Genomic DNA, 27,527 nt, shown 5'->3' with positions numbered 1-27,527 from the left:
TCCCCTTAGTTTACCATACAACATTTACCATGAATTTTTTTTAATTTCCTGTTCAAATCTGGGGTATAGAGCTGATGTATACCATTAAAAAGCCTCAAGGAAATGGACAACACATGAAAAATGCCTTTCTCTTTTCCTAACAGATTTATTTTGTTTATAAAGGGCTATTTCAAGCATTAGAATTTAGGCAGAAATCTAGTAATGTCTTTAACCTTGCTGTCCTTTTTCAAAGAAGTGGTACTTGAATTCCTCTCCATAAGCACTGAAAAAAAAGAACAACGATGTACTGGTTGTTACTAACAGGGTTGCCCTTGCCCTTTTCTGATGGATAGCTGCCCTATGCTGTTATCTCCCTCTCAGCTGCTGAGCATTCCCATTATGTTTTGTATTTCTCTTATCATGGAGGAAATGGCAATCTTGCAAAGAATTCAGTATCTGCTGCAAAGTGCTGAGAGCCTTTCCTTTTAGCTTTGACTGAATCACTGGGTTGTATCCACATCAATGAATAATATGTTAGACATTTTGTCTCTCGTTCTACAAGAAGCTTAAAATATAATTGTCACTGCTCAGGGACACCTACTTGCAATTTGATGATTTCACATTTCAGATTCAATGACTCCCTGAAGCCATGTCCAAAAACTCTCACTGATGTGCAGTCATACTGTCGAATATCACACAGGCCAGCATTCTCCAGCTCTGTAATTTCTGGAGCCTCATCTTGGAAGAAGAGATTAGACAATAAATGCCAGTATGTTAACTCATTAATATGCATTTACATTAAGCAATATGTTTATTTTTCTATCCAACTATGAAAACTATGTAAACAACGAAATCTGGACCCAGCTGAAGAAAGGCATAAACAGAAAGATTTTTTTTATTGTTAAAATGAATCCTAAATTTAAAGCTAGGCTTCTGTCTGCTCTTAGAACTTGAATATTATGAAGCAGAGAAAATTCAACAGACAAAAAAGACTTGTGAATATGTGTTTTGCTTTTTCAACTATGGTTCTTTACATCACATTGGCAGAATAAAATCAAAATGAAACTCAGGCCCTAGTAATAGGAACTGGAAAGGTGATGGTTATGTAATAATTTACAATGGGATTTTTTTTTTAATTAAGGACTAAAGAAAAATATCTCAGGTGGAAGTTATTTCTGGAAATAATCTGACAGATTAGAATACTAAAATTAGTTTTTATGAAGTAAAACCATTTTATTTGACTTCAAGAGGAATAAAAGATTTATTTTTATAGAAAGAATACCTCTTTCTCTATTTGTTTTTAAGTAGGTCACTAAAACAAAAACACCATTGCAAAACAAAATATTAGCAGGTTTTATTTTGAAAGAGTTTTGAGTTTTGTAGTAGAGTTTATATTTTTCCTGTGTACCTACTTAATTGAATTTTTAGTGACTGTCTTATTTACTGAAAATTTAAAAAATCCTGCCCAGCTCTATATACTGTATCTTTTTTTTTTCTTCACCATCGATTCTAATCCAATCATATCTAATAGTTATCTTACAGACATGTAACAGCAATAAAGAGAACATCATCCCACTTACAGATCCTGTTAGTAAACAGGATCACATAGACTATAAAATACTGGGGAAGGGAGATCTTCTCTGAAGAAGACAGTGTGTGGAAACATTGCCAATCTCTTGGGGCAACACTCTGGATTGCAAACTGACCAAGTGGTAAACTTTTTAAATCTGGCATACCAGAAAGTAAGCCCATGTTTTGTCCTTTGGAAACAAGAAAGCTGAATGGAAAATATTTATAGCTGCAGTTAAGGGCAAGTAATTTATTGGGTAATAAACAGGGCCACCCTTGTCTGTGTACAAAAGCAGGAGAGAAAAATACATGTATGTTGCAGGAGCATTATTTAAGTAAATCTCTTACTTAAATCTTCCCCCGCTTACCAGACAGTATGCTGCAGTCATACGAGCTGTATCCTTGAAAACATGCACAGCCCCATTCTGTACATTCCCCATTACTACTGCAGAGACTGGGACACTTTAATGCAGTAAGTAGGCTCTCAACTGAGCCTTCAAGTTCCTGTGGGTTGTAATTTATTTCTTCTAAAATTCTTCTCTCACATTCATTCTCCAGAAGAGGTAAGGAAGCTTCTGCCCAGCTGAGGTCATCTTTCAGCAGCAAATCTTTAACACACATATTGATTGCATCCTCTGTTCGCCGGCCAAGAAGGGCACCACAAGATCTTCCTATACTGGAATTAGCTATTGCCTGCTGGCAGAGTAACAGAGCACTAGACTCGGTGAGGCCTGAAGGTGTGGGCCAAGAAGGAAGGAACTTTTGGTCTGCGTCAGTGGCATGGTCCTCTGGGAAAAAATAACTATATTCCTCTAAGTCTGTTTGGCTGAGACTTTGGAATAGGAATACTGGATGGTAGTCATAATAATTTTGACGCTTCCCTCTACTTGTAACTGACAGACTTTTGAGAAGATGACTACTGTAACGCTGAGAATTTTTTCTAATGCCTGAGCTTGAACTTCCTTCTCTTTCTGTACCAATATTTCTCACTGAGGTTGCCAAGACACGTGAGTTTACTCGTGATGTTTTGTGAAGTTTGGTTTGATTATCCTGCCTCTGCAGAAGTGTAGATGAATCCATTTCATGTGCAGATGAACGTTTCTTAAAGCCTCTGACAAGATCAGTAGGACCAAGATACTCAGCAGTGACATCCAGTCCTGGTATCAAAGAAAGAAATCTACCATTTGCACTTTCTTTACAAGACAGTGGAAGTTGTGACTGAGAAACTGTCTCCAGTTTGTTCACTGATGGATATAATCCATCATCTTCAAGTGCACAGTCACAGAAGACTACTTTTCTCGAAGATGTTAAAGAAACAGGTGTTTTGTCAAACAAGCTATCTCCTGGTAAAATTCTAGGCAAGAAAGCAAAAGATGAAACTGTATCATCTGAACTATCTTAATTGTGTTATTAAAGTATTAACATTTTCTTCTTTGTTGTTTCATACTTTTACAGCATGCCACTGAATCTGCAGCACACAGCTATATTTAAAGGCCAATTAAGACAAAAACTTAAGAATAACTTATAATAAAAGAATTGAGATGAGTGGATATTTTCTGTATACCTTGATACTTTGTTCAAACCTAATCAAACTAATCTTACATAATAGTACTTAAATACTTATTTGGCACTTCAGTTTCAATTTTCTCTTAATTATGGAATGCATTGATGCATTCTAACATTAACTTAAAAACTTGAGAAGATTATTTTTTTTAGTATTTTGACAAGTTTGTAAGAGTGTGAAGAATCAAAAATTATGACAGTTAATTTAAACAGAACAATTGTTACCTCCACTCCTCAATAAAAGAAAAAGGAACATTAGCATGATTTGGCATTTCCACCCCACTTGCAGTGTGATAGTCATTCTCCGCAATTCCATCAAAGGTGCCACAGAGTCCCACTGTATGTCTGTAATCCGAACTGGGGGCCCTAAGCGTTATGCTTATTCCCCATTTGCTCACATCAGCACGAATGAAAGCTCCAGAAGAAAACAAAATCTAAAATGAGATTGAAGATATCATCATGAGAAACATGGTTTTTAATTTTACCTATTCCGTAAGCAATTATTCACTACTTACTGTTACTTTTCTTCCTAGGTAGGATTCAGTGACTCTGACATTGCTTCCTGTTGTGTCTCTGTTTATTACAAATAAGTGTGGCTGTGATTCATGTAGCTGACCACTGCACATGTCAAATGCAATTATATCACTTCCTTCCTTGGCAACAAAGCCACAGTTGCAGGATGCTGGGTAGTGAAGACTTCCACAGTCCCACTGGCGAACATGAACTTCAAAATCTCGAGATGTACTCTTATAGAGAACAAATGTTCCTCTTTTAAAATTGTCATAGACTCTGGAATCAAAAGAATAGCATGTGATATCAGTTTGGTTATAATCACCACGTCAGCAACTTTATCTTCAAACAAATTTCTAATATTTGGTGAACTTTGATAATGCGACTCATTTTCCTGAGTCAGAGAAAACAAACAGTACAGCCCGCAGACTAACACACAACTTATCCTGAAGAAACACCATCATATCTTCCTCTGTGCAGCATTAAATCAAAAAAAGAAAAAAATTAAACCTTATTTTTACACCAGAAAAATAAGGAATTAAAGAAGTATCAGAAGTGGAGTATATGTAGACAATGGCTGTGAATGGAAACATAACCATGAAGCCTTTGACATTCTTTGATTTTTTTTTTTAACACTGCATATGACAGGGAACTGGAGGGTACTTCTCAACCTTTCTGTTTCTGCAACAGTATACCTATGCAGAGAGAGCAATAAGATGCACAGCAGTGTGCATGTGGGGGCAGCTGCTGAAAACTGCACAAGTACCCTTGACAAAATGATTTTGAAAGTCACATCTTTTTTAAAAAGGTCTGCTTTATTGAGATGGAGATGGGGAGTGCTTATTCCCAAAGAATATTTAAAATGAAAACCATAAATAGCAACTTGCTTTTTTTCCTTAGGGTTGCCATCTGTCCCCTGAAGCAAGGTTAAAATAGCCAATTTAAGGATTCAGCAGCAAGAAAGAAAAAGAAGAAAGAATGGAAAGAAAACCCCCAAACTTTTGCAGTGAGTTTAACAGCCTCTTGGCTATAAATGGCATTTGACAGTTAATTGTAGACTCGCAATTTGCTTTGTATATAATGGGCCTGCAGACAAACTGCAGATGGCTGCCCTACTGGGACTGCATAAGATTGTCCATGATTCAGTGCAGACAGTTCCTTTTCTATTTGTTTCCTCAATTTGTAAAATAAAGTAGCAACATAATTTATCCTTAAAAAGAAAGTTCTTTCCCTGCAGCATATGCTTTCTGACAGACCACATCACAGTAAAACACTGCTTCACAAGGAAACTTGATCACAATGCATCCACAGTTAAAATGGTCAGTGAAGACATCCCTAAAACTTCTACTGAAGGAGAAACTGCAAGATCAGGATAACTCCATTGACTTTATTATTACTAGTCACAGTTCTGCCAGAGAATCACTCACAACCTTCATTTTTCCTTCTGTTATCAAGTTCACAGGAGTGGAGCTGTGGTCTGAACATCCTTATTTGGAGGCAACATACCCTCTTTCTTTTCACCCTGCTACTTGAAGAAATGTGCTTCTACTGAACAGAGAATATGAAAGTCTCAGGCTTGGAGCATGTGTTTGTTCAGACATCTTTTGTGAATTAGAAACATTTTGAAAGAAAGAAGCATAGCAAAACCACAACAGCTGTGTCCAAGGAAGCTGTCTTCACTTCAAAAAGAAGGCCAGTGACGTGCAAGTGACAGTACTGAATAAGTGCTGTCTATGCCACTATTGCTTTCAATGCCACTAATAAACTCAGCAAAATGCTACACAGACAGTAGAAAGCTTCTAGGAACTTGATCCTTACAAGGATTCAGACACTGACACACAGAAATAGGGAAACTATGCCGTTGCATAGTTTGCATTAAAAGTTTTGTCTAATTAATCATTTTATCATGGTTCATATATGAGCATTACTATCTTTCATAGTCAACAGACTGCACAGCATCCTCTCCTCTCTTGACATATGGCTCTAGAAAGTAAAATAGTCTATTTGTTTCATTCTCTTGCCACAACCCCAAAGCTTGCCTTTAGAAATGCAAATATTACAAACCTCATCATGACTGGCAAGCTTTTTTTACAAACTGAAGCACATTTATCCTTACTGTCGAAAAAAAACCCAAGAAACTTCAGTGCTGTTACAGAAAACTACATCTGACTTGTATCACCAGCAGAGATTTGAAATAAATATATAAATGCTTAAATAAATAAAACAGCCCACCAAAACCACCCACAAAAAATCCCCACATGCTTTAAGTTTAGAGCAGCAATTCAGTAATTACCTTCCATCAAATGTAATTATATGAGGATCAGTAAATGAGTAGCAGTAGGCAGTGGGTAGATCCTTAACTGTAATCTTCAGAATAAAGTAGCAAATAGTAAGCCATGTCACATTTGGAAATAAACAGACTCAGGTACATTATTTATCTTAGTATACTAGTTCACATTCTAATACAGATATTATATTATGCTTTCAATCAAACTGAGTAGTTATATCAATACTAAAATGTAAAAAAAAATAATTTAAATGAAAACACAGAATTTAAATGAAAATAAAAAAATTAAAACTGACTACTTAGAAATCTTGGTGTGAGTTAGGAAGTCATGACTGAAATAGAAACTTCATTAACATCAGCCATACTTCTGGCTAGTTTACAGAGCTTAACATGAAGATTTTCAACCTGTGTGCTTTCTGGAACATAGCCATTCCACAGGAAATTCTCATTGGATATAGGTTCAACTGCAATTCTGGTAATTCTGTCTCCATCCTGCATGAAGTCTGTCACAGCAGTGAAATAAATTACAGCTTGACTACAGATTCCATCATTGCAGGGTTTCTGGAGAAGATCCACATGACAAGAAGAAAGAGCCAAGTTTAAACCTAACTGCTCTTTACCTGTTTTAAAGAAAATACATAATTAGTGAATTTTTCCTCTAAATAAGTCACATTTTGTATACTAGTTTTAATATACATAATAACTTTTCTAGGTACTCTTTCATAAATTAAAATAATTATGCTTTTTTCTTGCATTTGGTCATGCAAAACCTCCTCTCTACACCTTCATACACCCCCCCCCAAGAAATTGTTTTTGAATTTCCCACTTTGATAGACTAATGGAAATCATGATAGGCTTGCTAATGTGACATAAAAATGGTTGTCTGCTCTTCCTGATTCATGGGACTTGTGCTTGAGAAAGTACTACAGAAAATGTCAATAACAGTAAAAAATGAGGAGTTTGGTACTGCATATATAGTACTTGGAAAGCAACATGTAAACAAAATTAACTGAATGAAACTTTACAAGTATTAAAGTATTCTGTCTATTCGAGTTAAAGAATGTGGCTATCAACAGCTGTAAAAAACCACCTAATTTCAACAAGTAATACGGTCATACTCTTCCATACTTTCCGCAGAATCACATACAGCCTGTGAACACTTTAACATTTTAGAAAATATTTTACAGTGTAATAGCTTCTCCAAGAAAAGATACAGCAGGAACATTTAGAAAAATATATTAAACATACAAAATGCAATGAAATCAGTGTAATACTTACCTACATCAACACTATTTAATGTCAGTGAGATTTTGCAGTCACTTTCAAGATGGCTAAACTCAGGACAAGGAATAGGAATGCTACTTTCTATTGTCAGTCTGTATTCCTTCCCATCTTCTGATATATCATAAGTTTCTGGATGTATCTAACACAGAAGAAACTCTACTTAAAATGCATGCTTTGTGAGTAAACTGCAGCACTGCTTACTAACCAGCTAGGAGTGCTTGTTTACATGGGCTGAGGAGCAGCAGCACGTTGAGAAAAGATGGGGATGCTACAGCCAGAGCCTTCAAGAGGTGGGAAAGGGGGCAAGGATAAGCAAAAGGCAAGATTAAAGGCTAGATAGAAAGGTAAGAAACTAACAAACCACATTAACCCCACAAAAATGTATTCTCCATGTAACTCCTGGAAGCTAAGATACAGTTTGGTGTACTGTCTTGGGGGAGTGGGGAGGGAAAGAGAGGGAAAGTTACCTACAGGAAACAATTCCCAAAAGAGTCTGAAAGCACCATATTTCTCCTGGGATTCTTCTCCATAAGCTTACAATACAGCTCGCTAAAGACGTGTAATGGAAAATGCAACTAGAGATCAGTAACAGGGGCCTACAGCTGAGCTTGGTACACTGGGTAAAATGCTGAACTCAGCCTCACAGGACAACAAAAATAACACATTGGGCCTTTGCAGTGTACACTTCAGACCTGCACTTACATGAGATAAATCTGAGCCCTGATCCTGCAGAAACATAAGCTCAGGCTAAGTCAATAAGACTATACCCAACACGTAAGGACATGCAATATGTCCTTCCTGGACTGGGGTCCCATTCCTGGCCAGTGAATGGGTCCCTACAGATGTATCCACAGAACTCGCAGATCATGTCCCGGTTTCCCTCTTTAAGCCCAGATCAGGTTGGCCTCATCTTCCCTCACTCCTGGGAAGAAGGCCCAGCCTAGACTATCCTGTCAATCACATGCTGTAAGAGCCTGTTGGCAAAGGACAACATCATGCCAGAAATGGCAGCAGCATTAAACTAATGGACAACAGTGTCCCTGGGCTCAGGTCTGAGCCATGGCCCTCCATGTTTATAAACACTGGGCCAGAGTTGGCTCAAGCTGCTGGAATCCAAGGCTTGCACTGCATGTGCAAGGTGCCAATTCAGCCTTCCTGCACCTTGAGTACACGAAGAGCCGACAACATGCTCTATTAATTCACAATTAATACATTTTAAGTGCCTTCTAGTCAGAGGAATGGCTGCTGTAGCAATACTCAAAGATTCCTACGACAATAAAATAGAACGTAAGGTTTTTTAAAAATTACCTTAATTCCAGCAAAAAATTCCTTGCTCTCAACTGCAGAGCTTTGTATATCTGGCTTCTCCATGAAAAAAGCAGAACAGCTACAGTAGACCTGTAGGGCAAAACCAGCATAATAGAATACATTTTTGGTATGAGGTGGTCAAATAAAGACAAAACCCAGTCACCATGGGTCAGTTCAATGGATTCCTCATGGCCAGTGTTCTGATTGCACCAGAAGTTACCAATTGCCAGTGGTAATTGGTAAATATACCATAGAAAAAAACCCAGAAACAGATCAAGCTGCCTAAGACCTTTTCCTGGCGTACACTACCAGTGGTGCAGAGACTTCTTGAACTAAAAGCTTCATATAAGCCATCCCATTTAACGAATATCTGACTCTCCCCAGATTTAAACATTTTTTTCTGGAGCATTTCTGCAACCCATGACATCTTGCAAAAATGTATTCTACACTTCATAACATGTTATTTACTTCTTTTTTTTCTGTTTCACATTTTTTGCCCTTTAATTATTTTTTGTGCCCATTAGGTCTTAGATTATGCTTTTCTGATGTTACGGGCCTGGATAATCTTTTTCAAGATGATGAATTCACTGTGATTTCCCTCCACTGAACTAGTTCCCTGATACTAGACACTGTGGGTTTGCTTCGGTTTTGTGTTTGGCTTCGTTGTTTTGTTTTATTTTTTAATTTTGTTTTATCCGTTTTGAGATATGTTGACCACATGCAATATTTCCAATCCTGTAAAAAATCATTCATAGCAGCAGCAGGTAACTTATGACTGTGCCTTTCCCTTTGACTGTCACTGAAGTCCCTGAATGATTTTTAAGGATTACAATTGTTATTGTTGTGCATAAGCCATCAAAGTAGCCTGTCTTTGGCTTGAACACACAGATGCACAACAACCACATGGTTTTTTGGTTTTTATTTTGGCCCGGAAAAATAATCTCTATTTCGTAAATATATTTATTGATTTTTCCAATGCTTAAGCTTCTCAAAGTTACTATGAGAGTCTATGTCTTGATTCTGCTACCATGGAAGGTAATGCAGGTACTCACACTGAGTAATTTCTGATGGCAGAAATTAAACCATTTAAATACAATCCTAGAGACAAAACCATTAAGCAGCAGCTCATTATTGATTCAGAGAAAAAAAATCTATTTAATGAATCAACAACACAGCTTCTCACAACCTCTGGCTCTTACAGCCTCTCATTGAGATGCAATTGCATCCAAAAATCCTCCTAATTTACAGTATTGAATTAAAATCACAGTAGAGGGTGAAGAAGATACAACGTTAATAAAAATTTACCTCCTGGATGCATACTACACTGCAGTGAGACAGTCTCAAAACCTTAAAGGCAGTGGTGATTACTGATATGTTCTGTGGTATTTACACATTCATATGGGCACTGTTGTTGGAAACAAGTAGAGGCAGTAGGCTTCTTCCAGGAAAAATTATACAGCATGGTGCTGGATCTCTGATCACTTTTAGTGTCTACTGGGCCATATTTACAAAGTTACAGAGAAATTATAATTAAGTTTTAACATACTCTGTCTCCAAGTCTGACGTTTATCCCATCTAGTTCTAGAAGCGAGAAGGTATGAACTGCTGTTTCGTGTGTAAGTTCTTCTTTGATACCTTCAGGGGAAAGTCTTGACCAAGTTACAATGAATCCAACAGAGCTGTTTGCAGAAGGAACGCCAAAGGTACACCTTAAGTAAATGCTGCCTTTGATCATCTCTGCTACAACTTCAGGAACGGATGGTAGTGGTGGTGACACAGATGGAGCTGATGTAGCAGCCAGGTTACCTAGTTCAAACAGAAGTGTGGTTTGTGCTTTTTATTCTGCACAAAATCAGTACTGGATAAAATGACACTGACTACCTTTTGCCAGTTAATAAACTAATAATATTTACCTTTTTCATATGTGGAAATATTACATAATTTCGTAAGAGAATCAAGAAAAAATGTGTATCTTCCTTTTATGAATTGTTAAATGGAGAAAAACTCCTTATGAACCTTTTATTATAGTCTAGCCAATAGGAAGGTGCTAAAAGGGGGGGGCAGTTAAAAAAAAACAAACAAAAAAACATAATAAAATACAATTAATTATTTTACCAGATAGGAGAGAGCAACATGCAAAAGAATTTGCCTTAGAGTAGAATAATTTCACTACTTATAAAGAAAGTGGGAAAAAAAAGAATAAAGGAAAAGAAAAGGGCTATTTAGAAAGGAACAGGATAAGCAACTGTAGATTTGCAGATTCCTCTTATATTGTACTTCCAAAGAATCAAATTAATCTGTAAATCAGAATTATCACAATTACTTTTTAACATTTCAGTTGTTACTCAAAACATTATTCTGAGAAAGTACTTTTGCAATCCAGATTTGTCTGACATTACCTCCACACTGCTCATTTTGCAACAAGCCAAGCAATACTGTTGATAACATGAACATGTTTTTATTCAAGACAGAATATGACTAAATGTTGACATTATTGGGTCACAGATGCACAGAAAATCTTGAAAATCAAAACAAAATACTCACTGCTGCAGGTACCTTGAAATTCCATTCCCTCAGGATCACACATCTGTGGCTTTGCATCTGAAACAATCATAAATTGTTCTTACATTGTATATTAACACACAAACAGTGTATGTGCTCCAGTGCTCTTAAATTATTGCCCTATATTACAAACACACCAAATATCACAAAACACTAATTGAAGTGCAAATTTGCAGAACAGAGGCAATCTTGTAATCTGATCCATATATAACTATGGCAGCAGTCAGTACAAAGGCTTGTGTTGGAAATCACCTCGGAGAGAGGGTCATCATGGCTAGGCTTCCTGAATGAAAATTTAGGAAGGCTCTCTCCACGTTTGTTACAAGCACCCTGGTGGCTTATGAGGCCAATATGAGATAGACATATCCGATTGCAGGAGAGAGAGGGTATACAAAACATTTTACCACCTCTGCATCTTTTACTACTGATGCACTCAGCCAATACTTATAGATGTTGTTACTGAATAAAAAGGAATTAAACTATTCTCTTGAACATATATTTTGCCTTCCCAAATCCACATCTGAACACTTATCCATTAACCGTAATCCTGGACAGCCAAATTCAGTGCAGACCTGCTTTGAAAAAAATCCTCTTTCCTACAGGGGCCTAAGAAAAAGTGCTTTTGCACTGCTATTGTTTTGTACTTTGAATACTATAAAAAAATAAGTGGAACTTTGCATTTGTAATAGGAGTAGAAAGAGATTAGTCACTCCACTCAAACTACATAAGAAGGGCAGCAACAACACTAAAAACCTCATTCACCAAAAAGAATGAAGACTTCACTGTTCCACACTTCACAATTCAACATCTGAATTCCTTAGCATGTAGAGGACAGACTGTTTGAACATTTGCATCAAGTGTTTACAGCTATCAAGTGTGAAAGAGAAAACACAGTGTACATGGTAACCTAGATACTAAACGTAGCACATCAGTACAGTGCACTTAATGCAAAAACACCATCTTATACGAGTGCTTGTAAACTCAAAATGTGTTTCAGATTTACAGTGTTCAGCAGAGCCAAATAAGAGTTATGCTTTTTGCCTGCTTTGTTTTGAGACAGTAAAAATTTGCTAGCTTGCTGCCTCTCTGGTTTTATATCTTCCTTCCTCTTCACAAGCCCTGATCCAAAGTAAATGCAAGTCCTACTGTGCAGGAATTCTTCATTGTTTCAGTTACATGCCCGCTGAAACCTTGGAGAATGCTTTCACAATTGGACCTAAAGATGTAATGTTAGGCCACAAAGGCACCAGAAAGCCAACTGGCAGATTTGCTATTAAGCTTCTGAAAGTAGTCAGTAATAGAGACTATGACTCAGAGTACTGCAGTATATGATGCATAAAAATATTGCTAGGATTTTCACTATGGTACATTATATGAGCTAGTAAGAATTTCCTACTCCACTAATTTGTCCCTATTTCACAGTGTTTCCTGGTATAACTAAGGATTTAACCATGTCTTACTTAAGTTATCTGAAAAATCTGGCATGAATAATGAAATACTGAAGTTTTGAGCCGTGAACAGCAACAAAACTTCTGCAGCACAAGGGTCCAAGACAACGCGAGACATTGCAAAAAATCTAAATTTCTTTCTCACAGTACTAATAAAGTGTGCATCAGTAAAGTATTTCTGTGTTAAATTTTCTTCTAGCAACAAAGTGTATGCTTCCCAGAATGAAGATAAGAGAACTACAGTAACAAAAGTATTCTGAACAATGCTAAATAACAGATATAAACACAGTTTAGTCAAGTTCTTAGACAAAGCTCACTCCGATACGTAATTCTATGCATGTTCAGTAATGGGTATTTGCGGACTATGAGTGCCATTGTAGGTACAGTGAATTTTTATTTCCAGATGGGTCTTAATAACCCCACTTCATTACATGGAAAATTTCAGTTCTTAAGTTTTTGAGCTTTGAACAATAGTTGAGTGCTACATGTAAGTTAAAAAGGGTTGAATTGAACCCACCTTACCATTTCAAATCATTCTTCTATTGTATGAATAGTAAAAGTAAGAACTGCAAGAAATTCTAGCATAACTATTTTCTGACATTTCCACTAAGCCAAGTATCACAGAAGCACACTTATAAGCACACATACGCTTATCTGAATTAGAGCATGCACTTTCTCACCTTCTGCACAATAACCCATGCATCCTTGGGTGGGCTGCAGTAAGTAAACAAAGAAATCTCCACAGTTCCTCACCCTGACAGGGATTCGGAAAAGACAGCAGTCTTTTGAAGTGCTGAAGAAAAACTGCCATGTAGCACAAGCTGTTAACTGTTTGATCTCACCAGGTCGAGGCATGGATTCTGACTCCCTCAGAGACAGCCAGATAGGGGCTTGAGTTCCACAGTGATTCATCTTCACCACCAGAAAAAAGATCAGAAAATGGTTAATGCTAAATCAAACTGTTGCTGTGTTTTAACGAGAGGTACATATTAATTAATTACCTGCATGAGCTTTTAGCAAAGTTTAGACAGTGTAATAGAGGGCTTGCTGACTTTCCTCCTCAAGGTTGAATACAAATGTACACAAAAGAGACTTAAGTCCTTCACTGAGTCTAATGAATTTGGTTTTTTAAAGACAGGCTATAATTTATTGTCTGAAGAACTTAACTGGGAGTCACAACTGAGCGTTTTGCCCAAAGAAGGTCACAGTTGTGTTATGGCTTAGTGAGATACTCTGCACCCATTAACCTGCAGTAACTGACTGTGTGAATGCTATCACAGCAAATACAAGGCAGAACATACACATCCTGAATATCAACTAAACTGAATATAACACCCTTTGCCATGAATTGAAGGCTCTGCTAATCTCCTGGATTTCCTCTAAAAGATGTGGCCTAACCTGAAAATGCAAGACAACTGATAAGCCCCGTCTGTCTTTCAATTCCTCATCTTTATATACAAATACGCTTATTGCAACCCCATAACAATCACATTGACTTTGTAGCAACCCTAAATCCTTTGGTGTTTACAAAGCAGTGGACCACGGTTTGTAGTGCAGATGCTGATTGAACAGGTCATTTTAGCAGATTATTGCTCCTTCTCTTGCAAGCAAAAGCCTTGTTCAGTGCTTTTCTTCATGGAGTAAGAAGTCTTCAGTGGAAAACTCTCCCTCACCCCTCACTGCTATGGCTATGTCAGGTCTTCACATCAAAGAATATGCCCTGAAGGCCACAACTTCACAGTAGTACCAACCACGGTAACCAAAGCATAAGTCTGATTAAACAGACACAAGAGTTGACCAGTGGAATACAGAAAAATGAATTCTGAGAAGAGGACGCAAAGAGGGAATCTGGTTCGTGGGTTACCAGAATGAGTTAAAGATCAACTCCTGGCTTTCATGTGCTGCTGGAAGCAAACTGAAGAGAAACAACCAGAGGGACACAGCATGTTAAAGCCAGCATTTGGAAAACATTTACATGAAAACTATAAATCTGAAACTGTGAGATTTTGAGACCCTCTTCTTCAGTTTTTGCCTCAAGTATTCCTTTCTTTGACCTGATAGTGCAACAAGGTGTCAGATCAACTTGTCTTTAGATCTCTTGGTATAAAGTCTACTGCAGACTCACTGAGCAATTACTTATCTCTAAATTACACTTTTCTTTCTTAATCTAGAATCTCTGAGCCCACCATCAATCCATCAGAAGGACAGAATTAATAACAAGTACTCAGAAATGGGATGGAGTGTTTAAATCTGAATCTTTGACAGAGATTAAACGCAGCTATAATAAACGTTCCCCTAAAAGAAAAGAAAGGAGGAAACTTCCTCAACAAGACATCCATTTTAGTTTGGTTTTAATGTTTTGACTTCAAGATTCAAAATAAATGTCTTGGTTTTGTCAACAGATGCAAAAAAGCAGATGTCAAGGCATAAATTTAATTTGCTGAATAAGCTTTGAATCAATCTCTTTCCAACTGCAATTATCCGAGCTCCTCTGTGTTAGGATGGCAGCCTATTTTTAACAATATTTACTAAGCACTGAGAATTTCAAATTTCTAAAACCTACCTAGATGAAATCAGTAGATATTTTGTCTAACCTCTCTTCTGAAAAACACACTGTTTTTTCAACTGGTTTTCATGCTAACTCTTTACATAAAAGAATCCATTTTTGAGAAAATACAACCAGTTAATTAACTTTTTCCTTTTTTTTGTATTAAACATAATTGAAAGAAAGTCCTTCAGGAATCATACTTTTTGATTTTTTTTTTTTTCAGTATAAAATCTGGATAATGAGTAGCCTCTGCAGCACATCCCTCTTAGTCTTTGAGTCAGCTGCACATTAAGGGTACTTCAGTGGTGCTATATAGCTGCAAAGTTTTAATAAATAAATAAAAATAAGACAGGCTGGTATAAACTCAATTTAATTCATTAGTATACTTTAACTGGTTTGTATTCCTTTAGAAGCACTTAATTGATGGGATTTTATTTTAATTTTTTAATAGACTGTGACCAGGAGACTTCAATTTTTTAGAAAAACCAAGGGTAAAATATTCTAATGACATTCCTAGGTTTTTAAACACGGAAATGTTTTAAAATAGGAAAGAACAAAGACATACCTTCTTAGAATATTACAGTTTGTTGTATGCTCCAAAATAAAGAATTACACATCTAAGGTATTAAATATTTCAAGTAGTTCTTGAGTCTTTGGGGGCTTGCAGATGACAAGATAACTCATCCTCAGTTAGCTCTGTTAGTTCAAGTCACTTAGGGAGTAATCCCTTCTCTCTGACATGATCACTTTAAAAGCTCCACAAGTACTGGATTCATGTGGCTTCAAGTTATTATTCTGCTTTCACATGGCTTTGCTAATGGACTGACCATCACATAGTTGCAGCTTTACAACATGATATCCCTGCTATGTTGCCACTGAGAAAATCTTCTTTAGCACTGACTACAAATTACAGTTTTTGAGTGCTCTAGAAGGGATTTAATTTATCATCTTCTGCTATTGCCCATTCAGTGTAAAATTTTCAATGCTTAAGACTTAATTTTCAAGGTAATGCATTTTAATATAATTAAGTATTTAGAAAAGATGGGTACTTTGTATTCTTCCACATCAGTCTCCATAACCATATTCTTTTTTTTTTTATATCTATTCTACCGAAAAATTCTTCAGCAAAGAGAGTTACTTCTCAGAATCAAATGATTTGTAACAATACCTCCACGCACTTGGTTGGCATCTCAGCAGGCTTATCAAAAATCATAAAGCGATACCATCCTGGTGTTAGGGAATGGTCACAGATCAAATCCTGAATAGCTGATTGCTGGAGATGGGATGAATCAAAATCAACGCTTCGGTAAGGACTCTGCAGGATCTGATGTCCAGCAGGAGAGCACTCAAGAACTGTGGAGCAAGAGTATTTCAAGTATCAAGGCAGAATGTCTAACAAGTATTTTTAAAAAGATGTTAAGTATTTTTAAGGGAAAATAAGGATATATCACGATACGGTTGAAACTAATTTTGCAGAAAAACATATTGAAGTCTTAGTAACAACAAATTCACGTTAGCACTCTGAAATTTAATAGAATTCATCATGTGGTAACTTTCTTTCTTTTTTGTGGACAATACATGCAAATTAGTAACTATTTACCCTAGATGTGAAAACAGAGGGAAGGAATATGTTTATACAGTCTATCTAGATTTTGACTTTCTGGTTCCACTGATGTTTATTAAACCTAAGAACCTGAATATAAATGGGGTGTCAGATATATTAGAAGATCAAAATCTTACCTGAAGTAAGGATTATCCAAAGATCTTTTGTAAATAGACTATCATTTACAGGATTCCAATGCATGAAATTAAGAATTCCCTCAAACAAATGAGAGGTAGTTGGATAGTTGCATACAGTTTGTATGTGTACTTGCAGATTATAGCAAAAGTGTGTATGGAAATGTGTAGACACTTGGTTATGCATTTTATGTCAATTTGCATGACTGACAGGCTAAATTATAATAAGGTAAATACAACTGAAAAACTTATTTTTGGACATCTAAGTGACCTTGTGGCCTCAAAAAATATCTCAAGATTTCTGATAGGTAAAATGAAGGATCAGAATACAAAGAAGTTTTATGATAGCTTTTTTTTACAATGCAGACTCATTCAGAATTAAAGCAGAATGCCAGAATTTCTGAGTCTGATCTGACAGCTGAGTTGACTCCTGTCAAAGACAGTGACAACAAAAGTTCTGAGTAATGTTATATTTACATGCAACGTACTGAATAGCCATTCTTTCTCAGGAATGTGCTTGGGAAGTGAAAGAAGAGAAAAATAAAGCAGAAGAATGTTTATAAATAAATTACACTTGAAGTATATCAATCTATTTACCTTGCTTTTAAAAATGGATACCAACTGATGCTGACTGTGAACAGAATTTCAGGTTATACTGAATGACACAGTGAATCTTAATTCTTGCTTTCACTATGCTGCTAATGAATTTTAAAATGCAGCTGTAAGCAAAGCTCTCTAATGTCATATTTTGAATATGAATGCTCTGAACTTCACTTTTCGGTCCTGGGTTTGTCTGTATTTGTCGCATATTTTGCGTGGTATTATTGTGTCACTGACTACAAACATATTTTGGTTCAAATCATGCAATAATAAAAAATCTTCCACATTTTTTGCGTCTTTGTCTAGATAACCACAACTATAAAACAGTTTCCAAACCAGATAATTCTCTACCTTTAAATGGAGAAGAAGCCTTAGTGAAAGAACAGACTTCATCTCTTTTAGCACACAGCATGAGAATCCCATAGTCTTAGACTGAAGATTTAATCCAATATGGCTTTAGGCTACCCAGGCAGGTAACAATAGCTTTGTCTTCTAGCCTTTAAGGGCAGCTGGAAGTCGATGTGATTGACTGTGCCACCACTGTGCTTCTGTGTTGCTCGTAGTAGCCTGTAGGCTATTCGTGTCCATACAATTTGACCTTACAGAGAACTTACCTCCACTGGAATTTAAAGAAAAGCCCTTGAAGAATCACAGGTCAGTCATGTGTGTTATTAAAATGTTTTCCAAGTAAGCTACAGCACAAGCAGTTTATGAACCATGGTGAAAGTTTCTTCCTGTCCTCTATTTTTTATTGGAATTCTCCCTTTCATAGAGCACCCTCATTAGTTTCCTTTCCTGTAACTGAGCCACTCCTGAAACAATTAATATCTGTTACCTTCTCCATTAATAAATCAAGCCAGACATGAGACAAGTCTTTATTTTCTTTTCCTCCACAGTTTAATTAGATCATCATTTGATAGATCTTTAAAGCAGCTGACTGTACTCACTTGTAATAGGGTTATAAATCCTACTAAAGATCAAATTATAAGTTTCTTATTATGCATATCACTTTAAAATGTCATCCAGCATTTTGAGTAATCTTTCTTCCTTTCTAGAAGTATGCTAATGTTTACACAGTTATTGTATGGAAACTTCAGAGTTGTGTAATACTGGTTGATGTTTTTTTCTCTTTTCCTTTCCTTACACATTCTGCAAAACAACTGAAAATAATTACCATTATCAATAACACAAATAAAAATTACTTTTTTGCACATTTGAGTTTTACACATCTGAAATGCTGTCTGACTCCAGCAACAGCAGAAACAAATAAAACTATCATATTTATGGATAGATAAGGACAAGAAATGAATATCATGTTCTCTGTGAAAAAGTTACTCTTGAAGACCAGATCTGCTCAAACCATGGCACTTAAGAGGAGAGTTGGCTAAATTTTCCACTGAAGTCACAATTTACTTTTTCAGGATGCATTAAATAAAAATATATTTTGATATAAACATTCTTTAAAACAATACTCTCAGAATGACTAATACTGATTTTGATGTTGTGCTCCAGAAAAGTTTTGCCTGTGTCTAACACCCAGCAATTTTATAGAATCATAGAATGGTTTGCATTGGAAGGGACCTTAAAGATAATGTGATTCCAATCCCTCTGCCATGGATAGTGACACCTTCCACTAGACCAGGTTGCTCAGAGTTCCATCCAACCTGGCCTTGAACACTTCCAGGGATGGGGCAGCCGCAGCTTCCTGAGTAACCTGTTCCAGTGCCTCATCACTCCCATTGTAAAGAATTTTTTTCTAATATCTAATCTAAATCTACTCTCTTTCCATTTGAAACCATCACCCCCTGTCCTGTCACTATGTGCTCTTGTAAATAGTCTCTCTCCAATGAGTCACTCCTCAGTAAGTAAAGTCTGACAAAATTATAAGGACCTGAAAACAGGGTCTGATAGCTGGAAAGTGATGAGGAAGGTTACCTGCAGGGCAGGCTTACCTACCAACTCTGCCTAGCATGTGAGAACATTAAAGTACGGGAAGATGTATGCACTACTGCTGTCTTGAATTCACCCACAGTCACGAAAAATTCTAACGTGTTCTGACACAAAATGGAAAACTCATTGTAAGTTTTAACAAAATTTAGCATTTAATCACGATTATTTTTGATGGAAATCTTTCCATGTATATGGGAATATTCTTTTTAATTATTTCTTTTGGGACCTTTAAATATATTAGTGATTTTATATCTTTAATTTGAAATATTTGCCATAGAATAAGGAAATTCTAATTATGAAACACACAAATACTTGAGAATTGAGATCATGAAATTCAGGCTTCTTTGCAGATTGTGCACCTCTGGTTTAACTTAACTCAAAGGAGATACACGCAATAGGATACATGTGATCAGGAGAGACTTATTTCTAGAAAGTCAAACTCTCTTTTCTATTTGGAGGTCCAGATACTACATACTGTCTGCTGAAAAAGCAATCCATCCTGGGAATATATGTCGCTGTTTCCCCAGAATATTCTATCATATTCTGTGCTTCTTTCCACAGACCCTCCATATATTGCATATAGGTCTCTACTGTTCTTCAACTCGAGTCTCTGCATACCAGGAAGTATTTAATTCCATATTTGCTTTTGCCTGGATGTCTTCAGAATTAATACAGTGAGCTTTACTGGGATCCATCACAGACCTTCTTGGTCCTGCCAGATATTGAGAAATGTGACCCTAGGCTGCAACATTTTAAAGACAAGGATACTATTGTGCCAGTGGATGAGCGTATTGGGAGAGATGTAGATGAAAGCTTTGCCAACACATCAGGGTTTGTATCAAGATTGACATAAACTGGGTCAGCTAATGGGTACTCTGAATACCACACCTTAACCAAAAGTCAAAGAGGTTTCTGAAATTAACAAAAGAGCTCACTTTCCCCAAAGAGATATTTAAGGCTCCTGAGGACTGCCTCTGAGGCACTCAGGCAGAAAATTAGTTCCGCAAAGGAGGGGCTTTTCAACTTCCTGTTCATATCCCTGTTCCATCCATGTGCAAAGAGGGCTCAGTGATTGTCCACCTGTCCATAATATTTCCAGCATGATGGAGCAGTCAATAACTGAGAAATGATGAATGCAAACCAGAGCAGAGAAGAGAAAAAGAGCCAAGGACTGGCAATGCAGTTCCTCTGGTATAAACAGCTTATCAGTTTACATCTCCTCCTGTCCAAAGGTCAGGGTCTGGCAAGTGGCCTCAGACCACAAACTCTTTAGTAAGTGCCCTTTCTGATCATGAATGTGCCTCTTCTTGCATCTACTGACTGCAAAGAAGGCAGCATATCAATATCCCAAGGCAGAAATTAAAACTGGGACTGCATTTAATAAAAGTGCTTAGATGTATTTGTGGATTTAAACTCTTCCAAAATACTAAAATAAAAAGAAGTTCACTTTTCGGAAGAAGCTATCCCGAAAAAAACTATTTAGAGTAACATTTTCAAAACAAAATATAAAAATTACTGCAACTAGTTAAAAGATGCCATTTCCTTGGATGAGACAAATGAGAATGTGAGCAAAAATGTTGTAACAATGACAATACTGCAATCCCACTGAACAGGAATATGACTATTCCAATGCACGGAACAACAAAGAAAATCAAATCAACATGAACACATTAATACATCTTTATAAATAGCCTTATTTGATTTGGTGTTAAAAACACTTTTCAACCACTCATGTCCACACCCTAAGGGGTGTTTTGCAAAGGTAGTAAATAATTGCATAACCTCTACAAAAACGTAAAATATATGTTTACAGAACTTTTTGTAGTCGTTTTCAATGTATACACTATTGCATCTACTCTTTATGTGGATTTTCTGTCCGAAATTTGAAACAACAGAAACACGGGGTTTGCAGAAGTCCCAGGTAAGGATGTGCCAACTCACTGCCCATGCTCCAGCACGCAGGGCAAGAGCGCCATGAAGAGAAAGTGGGACAACCAGCACTCCAGGTCCTCGAGTTTCCCTAGGCAGGTCTTCTCCGCAAGTGCGCTACGACAAGGACAGTTCCTACTCTGTTGGTAAAGTTACGCCTCTTCCAGTGAAACCAGTGGCACGTAACTGCGGGGCGATGCGCAGGCGATACGGGGACACGGGGGAGCACCCGGCGCTGCCCCTCCGCCTGCGGCGCCCAGAGCAGCCGCCCGCCCTGCGCCCTCCCGTCCACCTGCTGGCGGCGATGCTCCCGATTCCCGGTGCCCGATTCCTCGTGCCCGATTCCCGGCGCCGCTTACCTCTCCGGCGGGCCCCGGCAGCCGCCAGGCATCCCATCAGGGCCGCGCAGAGCCAGAGGCGCGGGGCTGCGGGGGCGGCCCCTGCCATGGCTCCTCTCCGCGGCCCCCGCGGCTCTCCCGGCCCAGGCGGTGTCTCCGCGCTCCTCCAAGGGCTCCCTGCGCCCACCCCGCTCCTCAGCGCAGCCCCTCCCTCGGGGGGTCCTCGGCGGGGCCCGGCCCTCCGCCCGCCCCCCATCCAGCCCCGGCCCCGGCCCGGCCCCCCAGGGGTCGCGGTGGATTGTCCCTGTCTACTCCCTCTCCCTTCCCGGCGCTGGGGGGACACGGCTGGGGGTTGTGCCCGGGGCGCGGTGGCATCCCCTGCCCGGTGCTCCCTGGTGAGGATTCTCAGCAGGAAAACGGACAACAGTCGTTAATTCTTGTTGAGGGCTTTGTAAATATGCTTTTCCCTATCCCAGACAGACTCAAAGCTAGTCGACATCATGAGCAATGTCCTACTGCCCTCCAACCCAGAACGGTATTTATTTTCTAATATGCAGTAAAATGCTGAAGAAGAGCCGGTTTCAAACTGACCGTTCCATAGATTGTTAAGAGTGTTTTATATTTCTTTAACTTTTATTATATGTAACCTTCACTACCATTAATGCAGGCTGAGTTTAGCAAACATGTAACAGTGCCAAGAGCCCAAGTTTCAAGACTTGCTGAGAGATGTTCCTCATGTCTGTCAGAGGACAAAGGACAGAACAAATTTCAGCATTTTAGATTTGGCAATCCTGATATTTTCTATTGTAGGCCTGAGGTTGTGCAGGCACTGAACTACCTTGCACACACCAAGGTGTACAGCAGTCCACAGAAATGTTTAGTATTTTCTGTAGGACATGCAGACCTAGATCTAACAAATGTTGATGACACTGAAACATAGCTTACTGCCTTCCACTGAACAGATGTTCAGGCTACAATGGTCAAAGAGGACTGCTTCCAGGAGATACTAACCCGGGTGGCTATTTGCAGAGCAGGTTTCCCTGCAGAAGGAGATATCAGGGCTTGGAGTCGAGGCAGATGCACAGCAGCATTGTGGGGGTAATCCGTCCTCTTTTGCTTACACACTCTGAGCCTCTTCATTGCAAGAGGCAGTTCAACTCCATGATGGCCGTGAGTGTTAAAAAGGAATCCCTGGCACAACCTAAGAGTTGAATGTGGAGTCTTGGATTTCTGACAGTTCTCTCGGGCAGATACTTTTGTCTTAAGCAAGGGAAATTTTAACAATCAGTTTTCTTAATTGTTTACTCAGCTATCTGGGTTATTTGTTAGCAGATATGATAAACTTTTATCCTGAAAAGCTGCATATGTCTGAAATTAGTTTGAGTTTTATTTCTAATTTTTCTAAAACCACATGCTTATAAAGAAGACAAGAGGAGAGAATGAGGTATTTTACAAAGCAAGTTACAAAATCCGGACCTAGAAAGAGAGATATGAGAAGCTTTGACAAAATTTAAACATTGAACTACTTCTTTGACGCCTGCTAAATCATGATGGAGTGGTATTTACAGGAGAATTTACACTTTTGGTCATGTATCATTCACGGGATCGAAAGAGGTGGCAGTAATGGCTCCTGGAGTACAGACACCTTTCATCTTTTCCAGACTGGTTTTCCTCTACCAGCTACCTCTGCTACTATCAACCTCTTACAGAGACAGCAGTGAAAGAGCATATTGTGGTTAAAAGAGCTGACAACTTGCCCAAAAGTAGTACTTGGCACTCATGGTGACAGAGTTGTGTCAATGAGAGCGAATCTAGGGAAAACGAAAGTAATTCTAGGCCAGCCTCATGCTTATAATTGGAGAATAGATCTTTCCAACAGGTTGCAATTTCAGAAAGTTTTAGTCCATAATTTCCGTAGTTTTAATTAAGTAAATCATAGGCTATGTAAAATTGGTTTTCACTGCTGAAAACACCTCTTTCATTTAAAATGGAATATGAACTCAAACTAGAATTTTGTATGTGCATATTATTAAATAGCAGGATGTTTGGGAGGAAAATCGAGACTGTCAAATGAAGAATTTAAGATACTATAAATGGTTATGTAGTCCAAGTCATTCCTGTTGTAAACAGTTTAATATTCAGCTGAAAACACACACAGGGAGTGGTGATATCAATACAAGGAGCACTTAGACATTGCAGCCCAAAGCAACATTTCCCAGAGTGTACTTTATGATGAACAATGAAGAAAGAGAGATTTGAGGTTGGTCTTGAAAATTATTCCAAGGCTAACCAGTTTAGTAATAAATAATCTGTTTGGTAAAGCTTTTAAATATATATTTATTTTAAGGTAGATTCTAAATTTTTGTCTATGGATGAACTAAATTGATTATTTGAAGGAAGCCTGAGCAGAAGTGCTTTTGCTGGCTCAGGACTGGCTTATTAGGGAGGGAAGAGCACAGTGATAAACTGAAGAAGAAAGACGTGTTGGATGACAAGGAACATGACTGGGGCAATGCTGAAAATAGAATCATTGCAAAAGTTTAAAAATTCAGATAACAAAGAAAGTGGCTCTGCTGATGCTAAGTTCTTGAATCTGCAACTAGATTGTTCTGTTAACCGTTATCTGCATGAGTTCATTACTGTGAGATCTGGCATGTGTGTATGGGTAAAAGGAATCCTAGAAAACATGTCAAAGGAAAAAGAAGGCATTTTCTTATAAATACAGCCAACATAGCAACTTCATCATGTGAAACTTGTATTGGTAATGTGCCAGTGTGATGTCTGTAACAGTGCACCTTAGATCATTAACTTAATATGTACAAAATACATAATGTCTTATACATTATTTAACAAGATGATGTTATCTCAAATTGCTTTGGGGGAAACAATCCAGAGTGGACAACAGGCAAGTGGATAGAAGATCGATTAAGATAAAGGAGTAATAGCCTTAACTATTTTAGGTAACTAAGTCAGGAAGAACAATCAGCAGTGTTAGCCAAAATATGTTCAAATAGGTGCACGTAGCTGCTTAGATGTGAACTGGAAATGAAAAATCACCTTCGAGTTTTAAAAGTTGTTGGCTCCAGACAAAATCAGAAATGTTTTTTCCAGTTGTATCCAACCCCCCAACTCAAAGGTAAATAAGAGGATCACCTAGAAGAAAGGCAATGCTTTTGGTACCCTCCTTGGAATAACAAGTAATTAATGTGAATGGTAGGGCATGGGAGAGGGGAAGCAGAGGTTGAGAACTGAGGACAGCTGGGTGGGTGGAAGCTGACCTGAACAAAGAATTACCATCTCTGACACTTAGACGTTCTTAGCCATGTTTTATAAACTCAGATAAACAGTTAGAGAAGAATCTCATTAAGCTTAAGCTATAATTGCCCATTGCATCTGATTTATTATAAGGCTTTTCCTTCAAATTGTGGAGCTAAGAGATGGAAGCCTTTCTTAAATAAATCCTCTGCGCTGTACTGTTAAGCCTGTCTGTATTGTAGGCAAGGTAAATCTGAGTAAGCCCTTTAAACCTATGTTTCTGTATTTGCTATCTGTGCAGAGATAGAGCATGGATGTTAACTCTAAATAAAGCTGTGAGCAGAACTTGGAAGTAGGGAGAAATTTCCCTGCAAAGCTTCAAAGGTTATTGTTGTAATGCCAAGTGCTGAATGTTTGGAAAGAGTTGCCTTCAGCAGATAACACCCCTCCTGTAAGGAGCAGATGGCTGAGAGATAGCCTGCAGCTCTAAGCAGATCCAAAATTATCAGAGAAGGATGAGTTCTCTTGCACTTGCCCTTTAATGGTTTTAGTTCTTTCTGTTTGTAAAAATAATTTCTTTTTACTTGTATCAGTTCATATATGTGAATGGTAAGTGAACTTGTCCTTTCCAAAACAATAAATTGTTAACATTCTTTGTCTAATCAATTCTGTCTTTAAAGTCAAATTCCAATCTTCCTTCAAATTGTAGGTTGTGTCACTTTCAACTGAGCTAACGTTCATTTGATTTAAAACAGCTCTGAAACTAATGTCCAGAAACATCATTAAGATGTAGGAAGACACAAAAAGACACTTTGCTAGTTCCACTTCAGAATGAGATATTTTATTCTATCCCCCATCCCTATCTTTGACACCAAATAAATAGAAATAAAGAACTAGTAATGGTCACGTGCATTTCTTTATTTCAGTCATTCTGTGGCTAACGTTTCAGCATCACGAGAGGTTAAATTTATTCTGCTGGCAGCTTTTTCAGAAAATTGAGTGGCTTTTGGGTGGCATTTGTTTTCCAAAATGCTTTTAAAATTTTTAGAGGGTATTTTTTAAACTGCCATGTAAATGTACTCAGTGTTGACAGCCTGTTTAACTTTCAGAAGTAATGACGTCTTTAGTATGTTTTAGCCCTTAATGCTCTTTTATATTTGACCTCTTGTATATACTGTATTTGACTTATGTAGTAAAGGACTTTGGTGTAAAAATCTAATGTAATTTGGTTTTGATAATCAGTGTAAGGTTTAATGTAAATCATAGGAAATTGATCTCCAGGGGTTATTTAGAGCCAAATAAAATCAGTCCCAGGCTTTCCATTAATTGTCTTTGGATCAGCCCCTTACTCTTTTATTGTTCTCAAGTATTTTTATATTCTTAACTCATAGTCTATCAGCTGTATTTATTCAGAATATTTTGAACTCTGAGAAGTCCCTTGGCTAGTGGAATAGTAATGGAATAATCTTTGTTTTACCCATACTGAACTGTGGCACTGACATGTAATTACATTGATCAGTTGAGTGTGATACAATTCTCAATTACTATTTCTTCTCTTTCTGTCTCCCATGCTGTTTCTCTTTGTGTGTGTACAGCTTACTTAGTTGCAATTTTAAAAAAGTAGGACACCATAAAATTCGTTCCTTAGCCTGTATAGAATAAATGCTACTTGAGTAAGGTACAAAATATTGATCTGATAGGTAATAGTGTACATCATATTCAGTCTTCCTTACTTTCACCTATTTGCATTTGCATTAATATTTTTTGATACTTGTGAAATAAAAATTCACATTACTGAGTAAAAGCCTTGACTAAGTTATGTGCTCTTCTAGGATGCAGATGAGAAAAAATATTCTTTAAATATATAACCTATTCAGATGATGAACAAATAATGAAATACTTTTCTCAAATTCTTGCATTACCTTTATTAGTATCAAAGGCTTTGTGTAAACATTAAAACATGTTTTAGTAAAATCCCTCAAGAAGAAGGGGGATTAAAAATCTCCCAATCCTAGTGCTAAAAGCTGCGTTCTTTCTTTCTGGGCCTATATTTTCTCTTTCTAGCTTTTACTTTATATATGGTAACAGCTTACTAGGTAGCAAGTCAGTAAGATCACAGAGCAGCCAACTCTGGCTGTGTCCAAATACATGGCACATCCTTTCCACATTCCATGGCTGTCTGATAACAGTGAATATACAAATAAATAACCTTGGCTGGCTTGGCAAGGAAAGATGCATTCACCAAAGCAGGAAAAGCACATTCTTTGCCTTTGTTTTATGAAAAGATTTCTGTGGTCTCTCAAGGAGAGAGTTCACAGCTGAGGATCATAACAGGAAGCAAGCACAAGCAGAGGATTCCTCAGCTTTTACTACTGCAGTAAGTTAGTCTGTGTCGTTCCGTAAGCCTTTACCTGTGTTGTAGGGAAAGGCAATGTTTACTGACTTAACGTAGGTTGGGATGGTAAGAACAGATGCACTCTAAAGGAGCAGAAGCACAGATTATCAGTTAGCTTAATTGACTGAGAATCCATTGGGTTTTTTTAGGTTTTCTCCCACCATACTTGTATCTTTATATAGTAAGAAAAAACTGAGAAGTGTCCTCATAGAGAGAAGCAGATGAGATTTTTTTCCTCCTTTGCAGTTTTCCACTGGGCTTTGTT

General features: G+C 37.6%; 1 protein-coding gene across 7 annotated transcripts in view; it reads right to left on the bottom strand.

The window, feature by feature from the left end:
- VWDE (von Willebrand factor D and EGF domains) overlaps nt 1-22,058 on the bottom strand; it is a 39,078-nt gene extending 17,020 nt beyond the window's left edge. For 2 of the 7 annotated variants that reach the window (XM_064676327.1, XM_064676318.1), the window contains exons 1-13: nt 21,634-22,032; nt 16,227-16,411; nt 13,191-13,422; nt 11,045-11,101; nt 10,047-10,306; nt 8,501-8,590; nt 7,187-7,331; nt 6,314-6,528; nt 5,915-5,988; nt 3,627-3,900; nt 3,337-3,545; nt 1,917-2,902; nt 581-717 (exon numbers count right to left, since the gene is read on the bottom strand). In XM_064676327.1, coding sequence (XP_064532397.1) covers nt 581-717; nt 1,917-2,902; nt 3,337-3,545; nt 3,627-3,900; nt 5,915-5,988; nt 6,314-6,528; nt 7,187-7,331; nt 8,501-8,590; nt 10,047-10,306; nt 11,045-11,101; nt 13,191-13,422; nt 16,227-16,411; nt 21,634-21,868 — 3,099 coding nt within the window. In that variant the 5' untranslated portion in view covers nt 21,869-22,032. Of the gene's footprint in view, nt 1-580; nt 718-1,916; nt 2,903-3,336; nt 3,546-3,626; nt 3,901-5,914; nt 5,989-6,313; nt 6,529-7,186; nt 7,332-8,500; nt 8,591-10,046; nt 10,307-11,044; nt 11,102-13,190; nt 13,423-16,226; nt 16,412-21,633 lie in introns of all 7 variants that reach the window. The other 5 variants (XM_064676366.1, XM_064676352.1, XM_064676360.1 and 2 more) reach the window with 5 other exon arrangements.
- Between the last annotated feature and the right edge of the window lie 5,469 nt (nt 22,059-27,527).

Source organism: Pseudopipra pipra, chromosome 1 (genome assembly GCF_036250125.1).
Source record: "Pseudopipra pipra isolate bDixPip1 chromosome 1, bDixPip1.hap1, whole genome shotgun sequence".
In the NCBI taxonomy this organism is placed as follows: Eukaryota; Metazoa; Chordata; class Aves; order Passeriformes; family Pipridae; genus Pseudopipra; species Pseudopipra pipra.
This window is presented reverse-complemented; position numbering and strand designations above follow the sequence as displayed.